Genomic DNA, 20,856 nt, shown 5'->3' on the forward strand with positions numbered 1-20,856 from the left:
TATCAGTGAGGCATACACGGCTTCTACCTGCGGGGCTTGATGCGTGATTAAAATAAAAAGATACTTCCAGTTGCTTTGCAGACCTGTTCAAACTTACACTTGCATAAAATACAAAACAGTATGAAACAGTCCTTACAAACCCGAGTATTCTTATAAAAACAAACACTATTGGCAATACACATACTGAAACATCTCCTGCAGCTTGCATGGTATAACCTTTGGCACATACAAGGGGAAAACCTTCCACAATGCTCAAGGCATAAAAAAACTCACTTCATATTGACTTCACATTCTACCAAGTTTAACCTTCTATTTTATTTTTAATGATCTTCAAAGCTATTCTTCGATGCCCCATGTGGCGAGAAACCTTTGAAAACTGTTCAAACTGAAACTTGCAGAAAATACAAAATGTAGTGTGAAGCAATCTTTACAAACCCATGTACCTTTACGAAAATGAACACTACCAACAAAACACACGCTAAAATATCTCCTGCATCTTGCACAGAATAAGATTTGACACATAAAAGGGGAAAGCCTTCCCCAATACTCAGACCATAAAATACTCATGGCATTTTGATTTGAAACTCTAGTAAGCTTAATGTTCTTTTTATTTTTAGCAATTTTCAAAATTCTTTTTCGTTACATGTGGCGACGAACCTTTGAAAGCACTTGGGGTGAATGCTGGGTGGAAGGGTAATCCGTGCAACCTCACGCCTTATGCGCACCTTTTGTGGAAACCTCGAGTGTGTGTTCTCCAAACACTAATAGCGGCTCTGCGTGGAAGCGCAAAATCCCGAAGGAAGCGGCACCGCCCCCTTGGACGCGATGTTCCGCAGAACGCACATAGCCTCTTTGTTGTTCACAATGCCCCAGGCGACCGGCCCTGTCAGGAACTCCTCGGCGGTCATGTTCAGGAAGCGCAGCTTTGCAAAGAATGGACGAATCACATCTTTCAGCTGGAGCGGGGAATCCGAGCCGTGGCTTTTGGCGCACTGCTCCTTGGACCAGCGCATGACGGCTGTGGCTATCTTGATCTCCCGAACGTGCCTAAAAGGCAAGAAAAGCAGTGAAAGAGGTCTGTTAAAACATTATAGAACACAGTGTGTAGACAAGGAGACCGTGGGACGATTAGCCTTACAGTGAACATGTAAACAGTTGATGCACCTGCGTCTCACAGTGTAGACGAAATATTACTGGCATAGCATGAACCTAGAAGGCCCCGGCTCTCCAAGAATTAAAAAAGTAGCCTTTGTACGACATGCCTTTTACTCCTGTAGCTTCCGAGTGCTCTCCGCTGTCTACGCAACAGACGATGCGCGACCGCTAGATGGGCAACTGGATTGCGAAATAATCAATGGAATTTCTCATATAGCCTGCCGACGAAGCTTATATGAAAAACAATGCTGCGAGTATGACAAGGTTACCATGAATTATTAAAGGCTCTGGTGAGTCACGACAATCTCCTGCAGGCTTATCAACAGTCCTGGCCCTGAGATAAATTTGCTAATTTAGAGAAAGCCCAGGGGCGCAGCAGTTGTATAGCAGGAAAGTGGTATGGGATACTAATAACAATAATGACAATAAAATGAATGGGCCTAGCTATGAAAAACAGAAAAAAAAGCGTGGAAAAGGGACAACGGGAGCAAAGCAACAAGAAGAGTCAACAAATAAGTAACAAAAATATGAAGAACAGTGCTTTCTCATTACCGTGAGCAGTATTAAAGAACTGTACATTTACAATTCCTTGGTGAATGTAATAACACAGTGTTGATCTAGACAACACATCAGATAGCAACTCATAACACTCACAGTCTGTACATGCAATAAAATAGTACTTCATTAATTTAGTCTGGAGTTCATTTCTCGTGTTTTAAAACAGTGCTCTCTTCTGTTTGAGACAAAGTGGGTGCTTTAGAGTAATTCTGGTTGTCAATGCCTTCCGAATTATTGCAATCAGTTCGAGCCCTTGCTCCAGACGCCTTCTGCGGAATCGTTCCATTCCAATGTGTTTCTTTCTTTCACTTATAAATACATGGCTGTAGTAAATCCGACTGCGCAGTTTCAGATTCTGTTTTATCTTATCAGGGAGGCACTGCTAGTACTGATGCCACACTGGGGTTGCACATTCCCAGTGCGGCCTTACCATTGATCTGTATGCTGCATCTTTATAAATCCTGTCGGGGCTGGACATACCTAATGTTGTCAAGTATGAAGTGGAAGATGTGCTCTTCTGCTTGGGCGAGTTCTTTGAGAGACAACGCCTGAAGTGCCAGCGACTGCGACCACGACTTCAGTACCACTGGAACGTAGGCATCCCTGTCCGGTTCACCGGTCAGGCTATAGTAGTCAAGGTAGGAGAAGAGGTTTGAAGGAACCAGGTTTTTGCGTATATACTCGGTGCATCCATTCCTTAGCGAGACTATGATGTACTTCCTTGCCGCTGCTCGGGCGTGCAGTGCGTCCAGTACAGTGCTGATGCGGGCACAGCCAGAGTAGAGGTACCTGCATCATATGCATGGATGAATGATAAAGGTACGGACACACTGGCGGCAAAGCGCGCACGGCACGCCGGCGGCGGCATGCCGCTTGCCGCTAAACCTGCCGCGGCGGCGGTTTGATCTGCCGCCCAGCGAATGGGTCGAGGAGCCATTTTCGGCGGCTTGCCGCGTGCCGCGGAGACCAGTGAGGGGTGCCCGGCTTTGTCACGTGGGGAGCGTCTGTGTCGCCACCTCTTGGCTCCTACTAAAGTTACATGGCAGCGGCGGCGGCGGTGCCGCGCTCGCTCCTGCACAATCGCGGACCTAGACCGGTTTGTTACGAAGGGAGCTTTGCGCGGCAGCGACTCTTTGCCGCCGAGTGTGGCCGTCCCTTTCGCGGCGGCGGTGGCGCCGCCAGCGGCATGCCGCGCGCTTTGCCGCTAGTGTGTTCGTACCTTAACAGCATTACCTTTGAAATAAGGTGGTGACAGGCATCACCAGCCTTAGGGTTTTTATTTATTCTATATTTTCTCAACATTTAAACTACTACCAGCAACAGGCACGTATATACAAGGCCTCACTTTCCTCCTCCACCAAACCCCTCAAAAAAAAAGAACCAAGCTCAATCCCTCCCCCAATTCTCTTGACTGCACTTGTTGGCCGGGCACTGGAGGAATAACATACCACACCACCGACCATCCCCGAGCTGACTGAGAAATTTTTCTTGATAGCAAAGATCCCATGACAAAAAAAATTCTGTCATTTTCTAGATCTAAAGTGGCTAACAGATTCACTTGTAGACGACCAGAGGAGGGAAAATAAAAGTACAGACAAGCGTCATGTCTGTGAACAAAGGTATGGTGCTGCGGCTGGCAGCAACTCGGGTGTTGGGAACAACGCGGCATACCTATGCATGCACCAAGCAACGCTGGCTTAGGAACCCAACACGTATGCGAATATTTCAAAGCTTGGCATTGCTTGTGGTTAGAAACATTTTCTGTTCATGCCCGGAGAGTAGTTGAGCACTTTTTCAACCTGTTCACAGGATATTTCAAGTCATTCGGCTAATTTTAAAATTTACATTCATGTGCGTACCTTATTACAATTGATCAGAGTGACTTTTAGTCTGGTATTTTCTGCTTCTGCCAGGCTCTCATCTGCCTGCAATGATAAAATTCGTGTAACATGGGAATTAAATAACACTGCGTGACTTTCCCAATATCCTATAGCGACGTTTCATCGTTTTCTAGGACAGATGTTGAAAAAACACACTTATTGAAGCCAGTAAAAGAGAAAATAGAGAAATAATACTAATCGTACTTACTGCTACCAGAGTACAGCGTTCCCTCAAATTTCAAAATTTTCGCTATGAGTGCTGTATGTGACCGGTATTAGCTGGTTTGCATTCTTTTTGCACAAAGAGATTCTCGAAACATAGTCACGGTGATTGGCATACCTGAAAACGGCCCCTTGCATTCAGCTTATCATCACACGCACACTCAATATCACGTCTAAACTTCTTGTAAAGAGAGATATACAGAACGCGAACAAGTTGCAGGCGTTGATTCTTCCCCTGTTCGCTGCACGACTGAAGAGCAACCATGTAGATTAAGAGACACAAACTATCATATTTAGATGCAGAAATGCGATACTAGCCGCAGAGTCAAGTTGTCGCCGCACTTGTCCCGTTCCACGGCCGCTGCCAATTGCTATGAGCCCCATGTATAACTGCAATAAACTAGTGGAAACTTATGCTGCAAACATTTTTCAGCCTCGGGTTTCAACCACCCGCACCACAACTCATTGGAACATTGCCAAATACGTTCACAAATGTGCAAATGTGCCATACCCAAGGCACATGGTGCAGCCTTTTGCCAACACAACGAAAGTCACTGCTGGCGCCAGGGCTGCCGCATCTTCGGGACATCACCGTCTGACACTAGTGTATGCAGGCACCATCCTACTTCGCTTAAAGGATAGTCGACACGCAGAAGCTTCACGGGAAATACTGAAGTGCATTTTAGATCTATTTATTAACGAAAGACGAACGCCCCAAAGAAATGGAATCCGTCTTCCAGGCATGTGCGCTACTCAAGAAGGCGCCGCCCAAGAGGAAGAAGGTTGTGCCTTAGTGCCCCTCACCTGAGCATGATCTCGAAGCCCTTTGGGTGGACGTCCGTTATGATGACGACATCCCCTTCGGCCAGGTCGCCAAAGAACATGGCCTCGAACACCTCGCTCCTCAGGGCGAGAAGCCGCTTGTGGGCACGAAATTTGCGTTCGGGAACATCGGGAAACAAAGCCGAGCGAACCTTGAACTCGACGTTGGTCAGGCGACCGCTGTCGAGAGAGGCCTCTAGGTCGATCTGCAACCGGATGTCGTAAGATATAGAAGGGCGTGAGTGCACTGAGAGAGCATGAAATAGAAGTCAGATGGAGATAAAGCTGCTGCACTGAGTAATTATCCACAGAATATGAAGTTTCAGGGCCTAACACATGGTGCGGATATTCCCAATGTTAAAAGCTTGCATTGCCCGTTGATGGCCCATCTCCAGGAGCCTACCAGACCGTCCATTGCCCGAGCTCGCCAAACGATCTCGGCCCATGGTCGGGGATTGAAATTTGCCCTCCACTGGCTGATCCCTGCTTGCCTAAGCCGGGAGATGCTTAGCCCTACGATGGCCTAATGATAAATAACCTTATATACCAGAGAGTACACTTGAATGGCAGCTGTAGAAAATGCATGAAAAACATTCACAAAGCATAATTTGCACTTTTTGTAATTTAGACATGAAAAAGAACGGCCAGCAGCTTATAACCATGTAGTAGTTGTTTGGCCTAGTGCCGACATATCAGGAGTTTGCAGCAGGTGAAATCTTTATAGTGTAGTGTGCCAACTGTGACAGGTTCCGCTACCGCCATGCGCCGACACTACGCTGCGCCTGACGACGACGAAGTTGCCCCGCTCTCTTGGTGCTGGCTACGCCCGTCTACGCTGCCAGATCCTGCACGGCGGTTCGGTCTCTTGAGGACGCCTAATAAACGCACCCCTACAATTGGTGGAGGTGCTGAGTTCGTCCCCTACCAACCTGGAACTCCGGAGCCGTACGCTGCCGCCTGTGTCAACCATGCCAGATGAGACTGCCCCAACACCGGCGGCCAGTTCAACCACCGTCATTTGCTCTGGCGCCATCCGGCAGCGTGACCCTGCCCTCTTCAGTGGGACTGCCGACCAAGATGTTGACGACTGGTTGTCATCGTATGAGCGAGTGAGCAGCTATAACAAGTGGGATGACACTATCAAGCTGAGTAACGTCATCTTTTATCTCACGGACGTGGCGAACCTCTGGTTTCGAAACCATGAGGCGGACCTACCCACTTGGCCCGTATTTAAGAAGAGCTTTGCGGAAGTGTTCGGCCGCCCTGCGGTGCGCAAGCTCCGTGCCGAACAGCGCTTACGGGACAGCGCTCAACACACCGACGAGACCTTCACAAGTTACATTGAGGACATCGTTGACCTCTGCAAACGTGTCAACGCCGCCATGCCAGAAGCGGACAAGATCCACCATATCCTCAAAGGCATCGCTGACGACGCATTTCAGATGCTCCTCGCGAAAAATCCCACCACCGTCAGTGAGGTCATTAAGCTTTGCCAGAGCTACGACGGCTCCGCAAGCAGCGCGCTTCTACACGGCGTGCCGGTGTCTGCGACGAAGCCCTCTCCACTCTGGCCCTGGGCGGTACTACTCCTGAGGACTCCCCTCTTCTCAACCACATCAAAGCCTTCGTTCGTGAAGAGGTCGCTCGCCAGCTGTCCCTCATATCCCATTTTCAAGACCCCGCCCGCCAAGTTCCTGACTCGACCCCGTCTTTGGCTCCTACCATTCGCCGTGTCGTGCAAGACCAAGTCGCTGATCTGCTACCGTCCAGCCCTGTGCCCACGCCTGTGACAGCACCCCTGACGTACGCCCAAGCGGTGTCCAGGCCACGACATACGCCGGCAACCGATTCCTACCAGGCCGCCCCTTCTTTCCGTCCTCCGCCGCCGTCTGAGCCCCCGTCTCAAGCTCCGTTTTCAAGGGTTCGCGCACATCCTACCAATACCTGGCGTACTGCGGACAACCGACCCATCTGTTACGCCTGTGGTCTGCCCGGCCATGTCGCGCGGCTTTGCCGCCAGCGCCTTCCGCCTTCTCGACCTGACCTGCGCTCCTACCCGTACGATGCCGAACTATCCTCGCCGAGAAGGCCACCTGGTCCCCCCTTTGTTTCCCCTGATAGCCAAATTTACACCACTCGCCGATCGCCTTCCCCTCGACGCCGTTCCCCTTCTCCGATGCTGCGACGTTCTAGCTCCGCGCTTGAGGGAAACTAACAGCCGCAGTTCCGGGGGCAAGAACTGCGCTTGTTTCGAACTCCTCAAGTCCTCCGTGTCGTCCTGCTAATGTAATCGTAGTGTTCGTGGAAGGTGCCAAGGTTCTCGCCCTCGTCGACACGGGCGCTGCAGTATCTGTCATAAGTGAAGCTCTCTGCCGCCGACTCCGCAAAGTGACTACCCCAATTTCTGACTTTTCGCTTCGCACCGCCTCATCACAGCGCATTCATCCATCAGCCGCATGTACGGCCCGTGTCCTCATTCAAGATGTTTTGTACACCATCGAGTTTATTGTGCTGTCTCACTGTTCACACGACATCATCCTGGGATGTGACTTCCTTTCGACTCATCGTGCCGTTATTGACTGCCCTCGAGCTGAAATCGCCTTTTCTCCGCCGTGTGTCGCTCCCTTTTGCGACGTACCTACGCAGTCTGCCAAACTTGTGGTCGCGACTGATACCGACATTCCTCCGTTTTCTGCTGCCCTCGTGCCGCTCTCCTGTGTCGGCGTCCCTCATTCAACTGTTTTCTTCACGCCTTCCGAAACCGCTTCCCGCCATCCCTGCCTCCTGCTTCCCTTTGCTGTTCTGACGATCGACCATGGACAAAGTGCAATTTACGTCTCGAACCCATCTTCGTGCCCGTCAGCAGTGCTCCGAGGTGAATGCCTCGGGCGTATTGAAGAACTTGATTCCTGCCTTCCCTACCCTATTCTCGATACCACCGCTTCCTTCGATGTCGATGTGCTCAGCTCTTGTGATGTTCAGAATGATCCACCGCCCTCCGATGTCTTCCACCGTGCCATTGACGCCGACCTTCCACCCGCGCTACGTGATCAACTCGTCGCCCTCCTCCAGCGCTTCAGTTCTTCTTTCGATCTTCCTCAGACTGCCTTGGGCCGTACGTCTGTCGTTGCGCACACCATCGACACCGGTACACACGCCCCTCTTCGCCAGCGCCCCTATCGTGTCTCGGCTTCTGAGCGCCGCGTCATTTCTGATCACGTGGACGACATGCTCCGTCGGGGTGTCATACAGCCCTCCCACAGTCCCTGGGCGTCTCCTGTTGTGTTCGTAAAAAAGAAAGATGGTTCCATCAGGTTCTGTGTTGATTACCGCCGGCTCAACAACATCACACGCAAGGACGTCTATCCCCTGCCACGAATCGATGACGCCATGGACTGCTTGCAGGGAGCTGAGTATTTCTCCTCGCTGGATTTGAGGTCAGGCTACTGGCAGGTGCCCATGGCTGACGCTGATCGCTCAAAAACTGCCTTCATAACACCTGACGGCTTATATGAGTTCAACGTCATGCCGTTTGGCCTTTGCAACGCCCCGGCAACTTTCGAACGCCTGATGGACACTATCCTTAGTGGACTCAAGTGGGAGAGTTGTCTTTGCTATCTCGATGACATCGTCGTCTTTTCTGCGGACTTTTCTTCTCATCTCATCCGCCTCGAGCGCGTTCTGACTTGTCTTACTGACGCTGGGCTCCAGATGAATTTGAAAAAGTGCCGCTTTGCTGCCCGACAACTCACCATTTTAGGACATGTAGTCTCTAAAGACGGCATTCTTCCGGACCCCGCCAAACTTCGTGCAGTTGCCGAATTTCCGAAGCCCACCTCACTGAAGCAGCTCCGTAGCTTCGTTGGCCTTTGCTCTTACTTCCGTCGCTTCACCTTGAATTTCGCCACGATCATCGCTCCTCTGACCCAGCTACTCGCAGGCAGCTCCAACCTCTCCGCTTGGACGCCTGCTTGCGATGACGCCTTCGACACTTTGCGCCGCCTTTTGGTTTCGCCTCCCATCCTGCGCCACTTTGACCCGACTGCGCCTACTGAGATCCACACTGACGCCAGCGGTATTGGACTGGGTGCCGTTCTCACTCAACGCGAACCTGGCTTCCGTGAATATGTGGTCGCCTACGCCAGTCGGACCTTGAGCAAAGCGGAGGCCAACTATTCTGTTACCGAACGAGAATGTTTGGCCATCATTTGGGCTATTGGAAAATTTCGTCCCTATGTCTACGGTCGCCCGTTCTGTATAGTAACCGACCACCATGCCCTGTGCTGGCTGGCCTCTCTCAAAGACCCGTCAGGCCGCCTAGCTCGCTGGGCTCTGCGATTGCAGGAGTATGACATTCATGTCATTTACCGCTCTGGCATCAAGCATAATGACGCGGACGCTCTTTCCCGCTCGCCGCTACGTAGTGCTTCATCGCCTGCTCCTGTGTCTGCTTACGACTTGTCCTCGCTTGCCACTGCCGACATGTCCACCGAGCAGCGGAAAGACCCTTGGATCGCCACTCTTATTAACTTCCTTTCGAGTCCTACGACTGATAATTCGTCCCGTTCCCTCTTACGTCAAGCCCGTCACTTTTCTATTCGGGACGGTCTCCTCTATCGTCGCAATTACCTGTTCGACGGACGCAAATGGCTCCTAGTGATCCCCCGCCATCTACGCACCGACATTTGCGCCGCTTTCCATGCGGACCCCCAGTGTGCACACGGCGGCGTGTTGAAAACCTATACGCGTCTGCGTCTCCGATTCTACTGGCGTGGCATGTACCGCTTTGTTCGCCACTTTGTGCGATCTTGCTCATCCTGTCAACGGCGTAAATGTCCGCCTCACACCTCGCCTGCTCCACTGCAGCCGTTACCCTGCCCTGCCCGCCCGTTTGACCGCGTTGGCATAGACCTCTACGGCCCCCTCCCTCCCACTCCCGCTGGTCACCGCTGGATTATCGTGGCCGTGGATCATCTCACACGTTATGCTGAAACGTCTCCATTACCATCTGCCTCCGCCCGCGACGTGGCTTCCTTTCTTCTAAAGAACCTGATTCTTCGCCATGGTGCTCCTCAAGAACTGCTCATCGACTGTGGACGCGTATTCCTGTCTGACGCTCTTGAGGCCCTCCTCAAGGAATGCCGCATTATCCATCGAACCGCTTCGTCTTACCACCCTCAGACCAACGGCCTGACCGAGCCTTTCAACCGAACCCTCAGTGACATGCTGTCCATGTACGTCGACGCCAACCACTCCAACTGGGACCAAGTTCTTCCCTTCGTCACCTACGCATATAACACTGCGACACAAACCACCACTGGATTCTCTCCCTTCTTTCTTCTGTACGGCCGCGAGCCCCCCTGCACGATGGATACTCTTCTTCGCTACCAACCCGACATTTCCGAGTCCACGCCACTGTCCGACGCTGCCAGGTACGCCGAAGAATGCCGCCAGCTTGCTCGCTCGTTTACCACGCAGACCCAGTGGCAGCAAAAACATGACCGCGACACTTCCGCGGCCTCTACCTCCTACCCTGCCGACTCCCTTGTGTGGCTCTGGGTGCCTCCCACAACTCCCGGCCTTTCGCGGAAACTGCTACATCGGTATCATGGTCCCTACCGGGTTCTCAAGCAAACATCTCCGGTCAATTATATTGTTGAGCCTGTTGCACCCGCTGCGGACTTGCGTCGCCGTGGCCGCGAAACCGTCCACGTCGACCGACTGAAGCCGTACTACGACCCCTCTGTTCTTCCTTCCCCTTAAGACGCCAGGATGGCTCCTTTTCACCGGGGGGAAACTGTAGTGTGCCAACTGTGACAGGTTCCGCTACCGCCATGCGCCGACACTACGCTGCGCCTGACGACGACGAAGTTGCCCCGCTCTCTTGGTGCTGGCTACGCCCGTCTACGCTGCCAGAACCTGCACGGCGGTTCGGTCTCTTGAGGACGCCTAATAAACGCACCCCTACAATAGTAATATTATCACGCTGTCACCCTGACGCCTAATGACATACGTAAATTAGAAAATCTCATGTTGCACCAACATGTCGAGCCTAAATCCACACAACAAAGCATTTTCACGGGCTTATACACTCCAAATAAAAGACCCTGCTGTTGGAGCCTGCGGCTCTTGCACATTAAGAATAAAATTTAATTCAGTTGTGATTCTGTGATGACACAAATCAGAAATGCAAATGAGCGGACTGCATTTCAAATACCTTCTATTAGAACAAAGTTAAAAGTCCACTTTGCAATCTTTGTTGCGAACGTTATGCTAACGTAATGAGACTAGATTTTCTCAGGCGCCACAACTGTGCGGCATGCACGTGTCATGAAGGTCATACTATCATATATTTGAACAACGTTCTGCCGGCTGTTACACGTACGATCAATACATACCATTCTGATGAGTGGCTGTGCTTTAGCTAATTACGTGTAACTGCCTAAAAATTTACTGGAAGTGGTTGGTGGTGCTGTGTCGGCCTGTTTGCTTGCCTACACGTTGGCGACCAGCTATTGCCAGGCGTTCGCCAGCGGTCAGTAGTTTGTCTTTTGCGAATCACAGGCAGACACAGCAGTTGGTCTGCCATTGCCCAACACAGGCTGAGCCAAGTTGGCCAAGCACATCAGCTACCAACACGAAGCCGGTGAGCGACTAATTATCGGCCATAGGCCAGTTTCTCTTGGGTTGCCACCTGACAGAAAACTCTAAGAAAGCCAAGCAAAGCGTATTTCCTTAGTCTTGATTAACCAAGTTCATAGAAGCCGGCGAGAATATGTACGTTCCTGCTTTGCTTTGTCATTGCGCTTATTAACTGGTCGCAGCAACTTTGCCGTTGGGACACACGTATCTATATATAATCAGCGGTCTTTTGACATTTCGGTATTTCATCACAACCTTTACAGGCTAGCCATTTGTCTTGAATACGCAAGCGAAATTCTGCATGAGTATGCTTGTGCTTTGTTTCATTGCATATGGAATTCAAACGAGGCTCATTTCGTCAGCTTTATCGGGGCTGATCTCTAAGTGTGACACTGATCTTGATAAATATTGCAGCCATTGCCGGTTGACATTGTTTAGTGCTTCCTAAGGAATAGAAGGCAAGTTTTATTGCCCTTTTAGAAACTGCAGAAAAAGTGGCATTATTTACAGCTCGTGCTTAAGCCTTTAGCACAAAAACAGGAATTTTGACGATAAGCGAAGCTGCTTGACGGAGGGAACAATGCACTGCCCGTCGAAGCAACGGCTTGGTCTGAGACCCTTTTCCTAAAAAGAATTTTACCTCAGATGAGCTGAAATCCACCGCCAGAAGAGATCTGTACTCCTTAGGAAACAGGTGGGTGCCTGGCGGCTGTAGGGATTGAACACAGCACCTCCCAAATGCTTGGCGGGTCCTGTACCACAAGGCCACCTTTTCTGTTCTGAGCACTGTATTTCATTCAACCCCTTATCCCCACAATGCCTTGACTCTGGGCTCTTCGGTGACAGCCTGTACGCAGCGACATGTGGATACTAAACTGTCTTCACTCTCTCTCCACTTTACCCCAAGTGTCCACCCTGCTGTTATGCTGTCACTCTAGGAAAGAGTTTTGCCTCAGACTACGACAAGCTTGAGAACCCTTCAATACGCGCTGAGCATTAACTCCCGAAATTCTTTAACGAGACTCAAGAAACTTTTGCCATTAGACGCCATTGAACGAGACCATTCAAATGGTGTAAGCCAATATACACCCATTTCTCAAAACATATATGGATACAGCAATTCAGCCGTTTGCACTACAAACGGAACACGAATGCGAAGGATACGAGTTGTATAATGCATCCTGCATTAAAAAGCCACATAAACCACCTAGAAATGTTTACCTTGCAACCCAGCACTGAGAAAAAACACTTGAAAAGAGGAAGGCGGCTATACTCTCTATCAGGCTGGCCAGTATCGAGGCGGCAGAGTACAGAGGCCAGTGTTTTTGTTTCATCGGTAATATTGGGCATACAAAACTGCACCTCTGATCGTTTCGTCGCAGCGCTCAAACTATGAAAATATAAGCAATCCACCGTGCTGATACCTCTGTGTTTACATATTCATCTAATGCTCTGGCTATGTTTTGAAGCACAAAACAGTAACGAGACATCAGAAACAACAGAAAATCTACCCCTGCAGCAACCTTTTAATTAACATCTGCAGAGTCTGTCAACGAAAATTAAACGCTCCGTGCAATCTATGAACTCGAGTTCACAGAGTAGTTCGGCAGGTCACAACAGCCACAAAAGGCCCGCATTTCATAAGGGCTGCTTTCATGGTAGTAGCTTTACTCCTCCTGGAGAAAACGGAGAGTCAAGATCGACAGAGAAGTGCTTTGTACTCAACTGCATTACAGTGTTAATGCACAGGACTTCTGGTATTGCTGTAGCCAAGAGGCAATGCTACAGTAGCGAAACTGGCGCACTAATTGAGAGCCTGATTTCGACACGGGCTTTTGCAAAGGCTTGCAGCTAATTGACCGAATTGCAGTGACCCTTGCTTTTGTCCACAGATGTAGAATAAACATGTGAAAGATATACGGTTTCGTACAACCACTTCAGGCCCCAGTGTTGAAGCTTCCGGGGATCAAGAATTTTGTAAGGCGAGACAAAGTCGGCTCACAACTAAATGTTAACATCCTGCTCTGCCATGCCAAGGAGGTGGGAGAGGCTCCAGGGAGGAACGTTCTCTCACGTTCGGTCTGCGATAGCTGCTTCAAGAAGAGTTCGTTACGTTATCCCAAGTGCGTATTCCATAACAGCGACTCCTCACTATCTGTGCGTTAAACTTACAGCAGCCCCGCCAAGTACTTGTTACCCAACCTAACACCCAGGAAGGTTGTGGGACTATTCATCTCTCAATTGTTCCTCACATCCAGTTTCTACAGATTGCACTCACCTGCATGCCACCGTGCCGTTGCAGAGGGCGGCCCTGGATGCAGAGCGCTCAGATAATTAAGACGGGAGTTGGTGTATCCTCCAGACAGCAGAGGCACTGGCTGTGGCAGAGCATGCATGGCAACCACAACAAGCCTCGGCCCATCTTGTGCTTTCTGCACTCTAACGATACCTCCACCTCCAAACCTGCTCTGCTCTTTCTAATCCCGAATGCCTGCCATGTCCATCAAGCACAGACAATCTTCCACTACCGTTTGTTTTTACTGAGAAAGCTGACAAAGCACTCTGGTGCCTAGAGGACATAGTCTGTGTCACTTCTCATGTAGGTAGTAGCTAACATGGCTGCAAAACTCCGGCCCAACTTCGTCTTCATCTGCGCACATTCATTGCAGGTTGAGACATTTCGTGCAGAAAATGCATATGTGCTTCACACTGCATCACACTGAGGGACATAGCAAACATAATGCGCATGCACGAATGTAAACACTATAAAGGCTATAGGTTGCGCCAGCCATACATGATCCGCCTTCAGCGCCTGAAAGTCGCCGACGTTTACTGAAGGAAAAATCTGCGGGTTAAAAAACCCAAACTTTAGTTGAGCGGTCTTGCATTATAATGATGCGCAAGACATCAGTAAACACAAATTGCTGGTATGAATTATGACTATAATCGAATTTCCTTCCTCATGTTACTTCACTTTCGGTTTCATCAGCCAAACGGCTGTTAAGGCGTTAAATTTCAGTTCAAGTGAGGCCCACAAAACTTGTAGCTGCTCATCCTTTGGAGCTTGGGGCAAGCCAGCATTAATTTGTAGCGAATTAAAATGATAAAGTAGTACCTATATGTCACTTCTTATGTATTATTTCATGTAAACTAAACTTTGGCTTCATAGCCATCATGTCAAATAAAATCAAATTTCTTTCCCTTTGCACACGGTACAAGGATGGATTTGTACGAGATAGAATGGATGCTGTGTAAACCAGAACTGGAGTAGCATGAAAGAAAAAAATTACTTAATATGACACCAGCTTTTGGTTTGATAAAACAGGTAGTGGACAAAATAAGATGAAATCATGCTCACATTGTGTTGAAAAGCAGCTGCGGCCATATCTTCGGAGCCCTGAAAAATGGAAAAGTTTAAATTGAGAAACCAAAGTACTGCCATTGAAAACACCTGATAGTCAACAACATTACCACATAGTCCACACACGGGATGAACTGACTACAGAGCACCGGTGGATACATGGACAGAGGGTATGTGCATACACTTTCAAATCAGGTGTCGTCCGGAGCAACTGGGCTGAACAACTTTTTTTCCCACTCGTTTTACTTAGTATAAAAATATGTCTCAGACTACGGGCTAGAATAAATTATTCCAGAGGAAAATAGCGCAAAGGGAACACGAAGGATGCACAGGAGGATGCAGATGACGCTTGTCACAGTCATCATGCCTGTCCTTCGTGTTTCCTTTGGTAAATCCTAAATCCAGCTAAATCCACCTGCAGAGACCACGCATAAGTATCTCTCGCAGTTTAAAAAAAAATCAAGAGGCACTTCGACGATCTGAAGTGTGCGAGGCAAAAGCTTTTCCACGCAACTTGTCTGCTAATGACACGACGGCCCTAGGCACACAAGAGGCGGCTATGGGGCGACTTGGATTGGCTAGTCATGACTAGCCAATCCAAGCCAAGCAATTAGTCATGGGTCATTAGTCATGACTAGCCAATCCAATCCAAGCCAAGCAATTAGTCATGGGTCATGACTAACTAGTCATGACGAATTAGTTGAAGACTAACTATCCACAATTTGTTAATGACTGACTAGTCATGATTGGTTAAAGACTAACTAGTTGTGACTATTAAGTTGATGACTGGTTAATGACTAGAGACTAGTAATGACTGCTATGACTCACTTCAGATGTAACGGACGGACGGACAGGGTCATGGCCGCGAGTGTGAGCCAATAAAGTCTTTCGCATTAAAAACCTCTCAACAGCATCTCCCATTATCTCCGGACGCCAAAGGCCGCCGCGGTGGTTATGGCGCTCGGCTGCTGACACGAAAGACGCGGGTTCGATTCCGGCCGCGGCGGTTGAATATCTTTGGAGGAGAAATTCTAGAGGCCCGTGTACTGTGCGATGTCAGTGCACTTTAAAGAACCCCAGGTGGTCGAAATTTCCGGAGCCCTCCACTACGGCGTCTCTCATAGCCTTAGTCGCTTTGGGACGTTAGACCCCATAAAACCAACCAACCAAACGCCGACTATAGGGGCGAACACACGAGATAAAGGCGGAGAACAAAGAAAGGAAGACGAAGACAAGATCATGAGCTCAGTGGTCACCGGTTCCAAGGGGAGGAGCGCCTCAGGTTTTGACAGGGTAAGCCGGAGGAAGACGTTGCTGCAGGAGTCATAAAGTCGATACTCAGTTTTCATTCCTTATGACCTCTTTGCATGCATTTGCTGTCGGCAATGAAGGCAATCCTCGAACGTGGTTAACCAGCACAGTCCGCTTATGCTTCTGGCAGCTGCAAATGGATTCATTCGACGAGTACCATGACTGAGAGACACGCTGCGCCGCGGCCCGGGATATTTGACCTCTCCTGTGGACACACCACGAGGCGCGCCCACATTCGGACTCTGAACCTCTCAACTCTAGAAGCCTCGGCACTACGCGAGCGACGAGCGAGAAGCCCACTGCGAAAATGCCCGCTGCGAAAGTACCAAGCTTCGAGCGGGGCCATTTCCGATAGAGACAAACGAGAGACACTGCCGACGGCAGCACTGCACCCGTCCACGTTCTGCACATCCACCGAACCAACGTAATGGATTTAATTAACGAGTTCGCTTTCAAATTCAGTAGCCAGCCTCAATGCTGGCATTTAAGTTGCACCAATCTGAGCTGCACAGTTATATCGCAGGGCTGGCGCCGTAATCTACGATCATGAATTGCCAATGCCGGGCAGATCACATTATCCCAAGTGGAGGGGAACGCCGATGCACGCCACAGCGGCGATCAGATCTGACATGCAGCGCCCAGCACATGAGGGAAGTTTTCTTTCCGCCATCGCCCACAACGACACCACGAGATCCGCGCAACTACTGACATTTTTCTGCGCAAGCACGACAGCCACGCCGATGGGTCATAAACACACTGCAGTGGAAAAAAGCACAGGTGCACATCACTCACGTATTCAGTCCGTGTATCACTGCAAGTTGATCTGAGGCGCGGGGTTCCTACGCACTGGTTTTCAAAACGTGTACTCCAACTTCCAAGGCACTCACGAAACGAAACTTTGCGGCGGCACATCTTTCAGACAGCATGGGCAATGTAAGTTCACACGACGGTGAAGAGGTGGCGCTAGCTGTCCAGGGTACGGCAGCGCGGCAAGGATGGTAGAGAGCGTTGGGAGAGAACGTTGAGCCCATGGAGGTAAAAAAAAACTAGGAGAGAGTGCGCTCAGCCTCTGCAAGCTATCCTCCTCTGACGCCGCTGCCGAGGGCCCTTTTGCGCACTGACTCTTGGGAAATAGGCCCTCCACAGTTACCAGACTGGCAACCAGCGGTGCTTTTTAGTGAACGTCCGTGCTCCGATGTTGCGCAGAAGCGCAGCGCCCATGCAGTTCTTTCCTTCCTCCATGCGCAGCGCCTGTGTTGCAGCTTTGGCGGAATGCGTACCGAGCTCGAGATTGTCTGAAGGCTCCGCGTCTCAACACTTCTGTTGATTACACTCTTGAGTTTTTGGGTGCACTATAGAAAACTGCAGGTAAACTTTTCATCAAAGGGTGCGGCCGCGACCTCGCCACTGTTCAACTATGGTTCATAAAGAGAATGGAGAGGAATTCTTTTCGTCGTTATACACACATACGGAGCGTTTATTTCAGCGCATGCTATAAGCGGAGAACTCGAGAGTAGGCGAAGAAACGAGCCTCTAAAAAAGGGCGCAGTGGCTTCCAGAGCACTCACGGCGGACGGACGTGTTTAACGAGCGCTCCGGCGCGCTGCGCAAGATTCTATTTCTCAGACGGACTTCGGCCCGCCCCTGGGCCCGGCACAAGTCGTGCCGAATACGCTCGCGCACATACGCGGTTCCGACGTGAAATATTTCTCTCTCTCTCGCTGTCGAGTGAGAGTGCCGGCGGCTTTACGTCTGCCCCTGCGCGGGGTCTCCCGGCCACTGCGCACAATCACTTACAAAAAGAAGTAAATAGTATAGCCGCGCGCTTGTAGCGTCCTGTCTCGGACAAATCGCGCGCGCGGAACACTGCACTAGCGGCCGGGGTGGGGCGCCCGGCCGCGTATACCGTCCGAGGTAGCACCCACGGAGCGATCGTGTCACGGGTTCACTTGGCGAAGAGCAAGCGGGAAGTCAAGCCCGCCTGCTCGATGAACGCACAGAGGCTCACCATTGTTCTGTCACGGGTGCGCGCACTGCCGGGCGGCCACAGGAGCGCTTCGAGACTGTCCGGGATGATTCCCAGCGCCCTGCAGGCCGCGAGAATCTCGCGACGCGGCACTGCAGAAGCGGCACAGCGAAGGAGCATGTGCTCCAATATCTCCACTGCGCCGCAGTCAGCGCATGCGTCGCTCGGGGTCGGTGGCCGCTGCGGCGAGCGAGCAGTTTGCGCTCACCACGGAGCCGTCAGTTAACACAAGCAGATGGTCGCGCAGTTGCTCGTACAGCGAGAGAGCGAAACCGAAACCGAAATCCGGCTAAGAGCTACCACTGCCTTTTCACGTGAGGGCCTATTTCCCATGATTCTTTCCATTATATGTTTTATGACTAGGCTTCAAGATTGTGACGTCATGCTCCCTCCTAGTTTTTCTTCCTCCATGGTTGAGCCTCTCCTACCCTGAGGAGCACCACGGAGGTTATCGCCTTTTCATGTATATATAAAGAGCCAGGTGAGAATCAAGCAGCATGCAGTTTTGTGATAAAATTCCAGTCGCGTTCGATTACCTGCATAGAAGGTTTCCGCACACGTGTAGGACTGAACCGGTGCGGAGGCGCTGCGCGACACCCCCTCCTACCCGCCGCCTGTCTAGCACCAAATCACCACTTTTTATGTCCTCATGGCTTGCTTTCAAGTCCAGTTCATTCTGCACCCAAGTACTTAGTGCAGGCGAAGACATTTTTTTCTATTTCTTATTTAACACCTAGACCTAGCGAACGTGCCCCACGAGAGATAATTCAGCAAAACTATATATGAGAAGCGCGAAACCGACAGAAAATCAAACGCGTGCCGTTTTATTATTTCAAAAAAGTGAATTGCAATGAAATCAACAAGAGCAAGCGGTTTTGGACAGGGGAATGTCCAGAATGAGATCGTAAGAATACAGGAGCCTCGCGATAGTAAACATTGGGCGTGTACAATAACTTGTAGCCGTATGCGCACGAATATAGCTAAAAAGGAGTGAAGTGGCAGATGCCGGAAGGGCTATAACAGAGCGGCAGTGCGGGCCATTTCGCATACCTCTGACAGAGCGAAACCAGCGAAGGTAATGTGAGAACAAGCAGGAGCGCCATCCTGTGCCCTGACTCCTACTTGGGTTCGTGTTTCTTCCGCAGGTTGCTCCACCTGAGCGTAAGAAATAATGGAAGTTTTTGACGTGCACAAAACGACTGCACTTATAGCCGCAGGAATGACTAAGAGTAAACGAATAGCGAGCAAAAACATTGTCAGACCATTGACATTAATACCACGCACGCAGGGATATGAATAGGGATGAGAAATGAGAACTAAAGAGACAAATCTATAGCCCGAGGGAAAATTCGAACGCACAGCAAGGAACTGAAGTCAAGAAACAAACAACCCGTCAAACAAGGTTGTTATATATATCAAAAAACAAGAAACTTGCAAAGGTCACAGCGAACAAATAATTAACTCTGTCGCACATACGAAACATGCCAGCATATATCACTCGACGCATCCGTTAAACGACCAAGAACCCACAAAAGGGCGAACGCTTAGGAGCCACTTTTCTTCCGGTGACTGATAACGAAAATAACAGGGGTATTTTAAAAGTGGGCATACCAGCAAAGAGTTTCAAACAAAAATGAAAACTGGATAAAAATTTTCATTTTCTGTCCTTGAGAACTGCAGAGTTGCTGATCACTTGTTCAAAATTTGTGCGTTTTGCCAGTTCGCTTTCAGTCGATAATAATGCAAGATCGGAAAGCCTATAACTGACCCATGAATGATTCCATTTAGGTTTTGATTTCTTTCAGCTTGGAAACACTCCTCTTGTCCTAGAATGGTGTTGCTAGTTTCGGAATAGAAACTTTGAGTTCTTCCTTAGTTGAATAAAGATGACCTTTCGCTTCAAGAGGTTGAAAAGAAGTTGCCAGCTCTAGAATCGCTTTTGATCTTACGCGCAGCTCGGCATAACATCTAATGCACTCCAGCATCGCCCTCGTATTTTCTTCCTGCAATGAAAGTCCTGAATCTTTTGCTTGTTCACCTGCCATCCTGTTCTTTAACCTGGAGCGTCTTTCAACTGCAATTCCGAGTTCATTTGATTTTATGAGCGCCGGCTCAATAGCATCGTGGACTAGGCGACCACGTTCCTCTTTGAGGAAAAGCTTGTGGCCTCCAGCTTTGCCACGAGTTTGTCAAGGGGATAGTCCTTTTGTCTGCAAATACAGTTGCGCAGCATGGACTACGTCAAGTACTGCACGCCACAGCTGCAAGTAACATAGAAAAGTAAAGTCAGAAACAGCGACTGCAATGCATTTTGCTGCACACTTTGCGTCTAAATTTTCCTGCGGTTTACAGAGGGCTTCCATGACTAGTTGCTACCAATTCGCCGCCATGTTCCCTCGCTGACTTTACTGCAGCGTAATGGGCGTTCCAGCGTGTCACTGACATCCTTCTGAGAGCCAATCCGGTGTGGCTGATCAACAGGTATCATCGGTGAGTTGACGCCGCGAAGAAAGAAACGAGTGCCTCAATAGATCCAAAAAACTTCATGCAAGATAAATTCTGAGCAAAGGAATGGTGGCCACTGTTGGGTTTTGGGGCATCCCACCGTTGTCACCACTGTTGGGACTGAGGCATCCCACCGCTGCCACCACTAATGGGACTGGTGGTCCGAGCCAGGAAACGGTCGAGGCGACGGTGAGTAAAAGGACGTTTATGTACAGTATGTACAAGGGCGTTTACATGATGCAAGGGTCAAGAGCACCACGGGCAGGCACACAGAAGAAGGGCGGACCCGGCGGCGAGCGTAGCTCCGGCGTGATGGCTCTTCTGCTGCCCGTCTGCTGCTCGGGTTCAGCGCGGCTCCGCTTTTAAAGCCGCTG

General features: G+C 50.0%; 1 protein-coding gene across 1 annotated transcript; it reads right to left on the reverse strand.

Annotated features, from left to right (window-relative positions):
- Positions 1-681: 681 nt before the first annotated feature.
- Positions 682-16,881, reverse strand: LOC149333605 (BTB/POZ domain-containing protein 2-like). Its single transcript, XM_089556086.1, has 5 exons — positions 16,744-16,881; positions 14,638-14,676; positions 4,620-4,843; positions 2,194-2,502; positions 682-1,047 (listed from the first exon to the last, which is right to left on the reverse strand). Exons 1-5 carry the CDS (start codon positions 16,861-16,863, stop codon positions 762-764), a joined length of 978 nt encoding a protein of 325 aa, XP_089412212.1. The 5' UTR covers positions 16,864-16,881; the 3' UTR covers positions 682-761.
- Positions 16,882-20,856: the final 3,975 nt, after the last annotated feature.

Source organism: Amblyomma mixtum, chromosome 8 (genome assembly GCF_055824585.1).
Source record: "Amblyomma mixtum isolate Tamu chromosome 8, ASM5582458v1, whole genome shotgun sequence".
NCBI classification, from domain to species: domain Eukaryota; kingdom Metazoa; phylum Arthropoda; class Arachnida; order Ixodida; family Ixodidae; genus Amblyomma; species Amblyomma mixtum.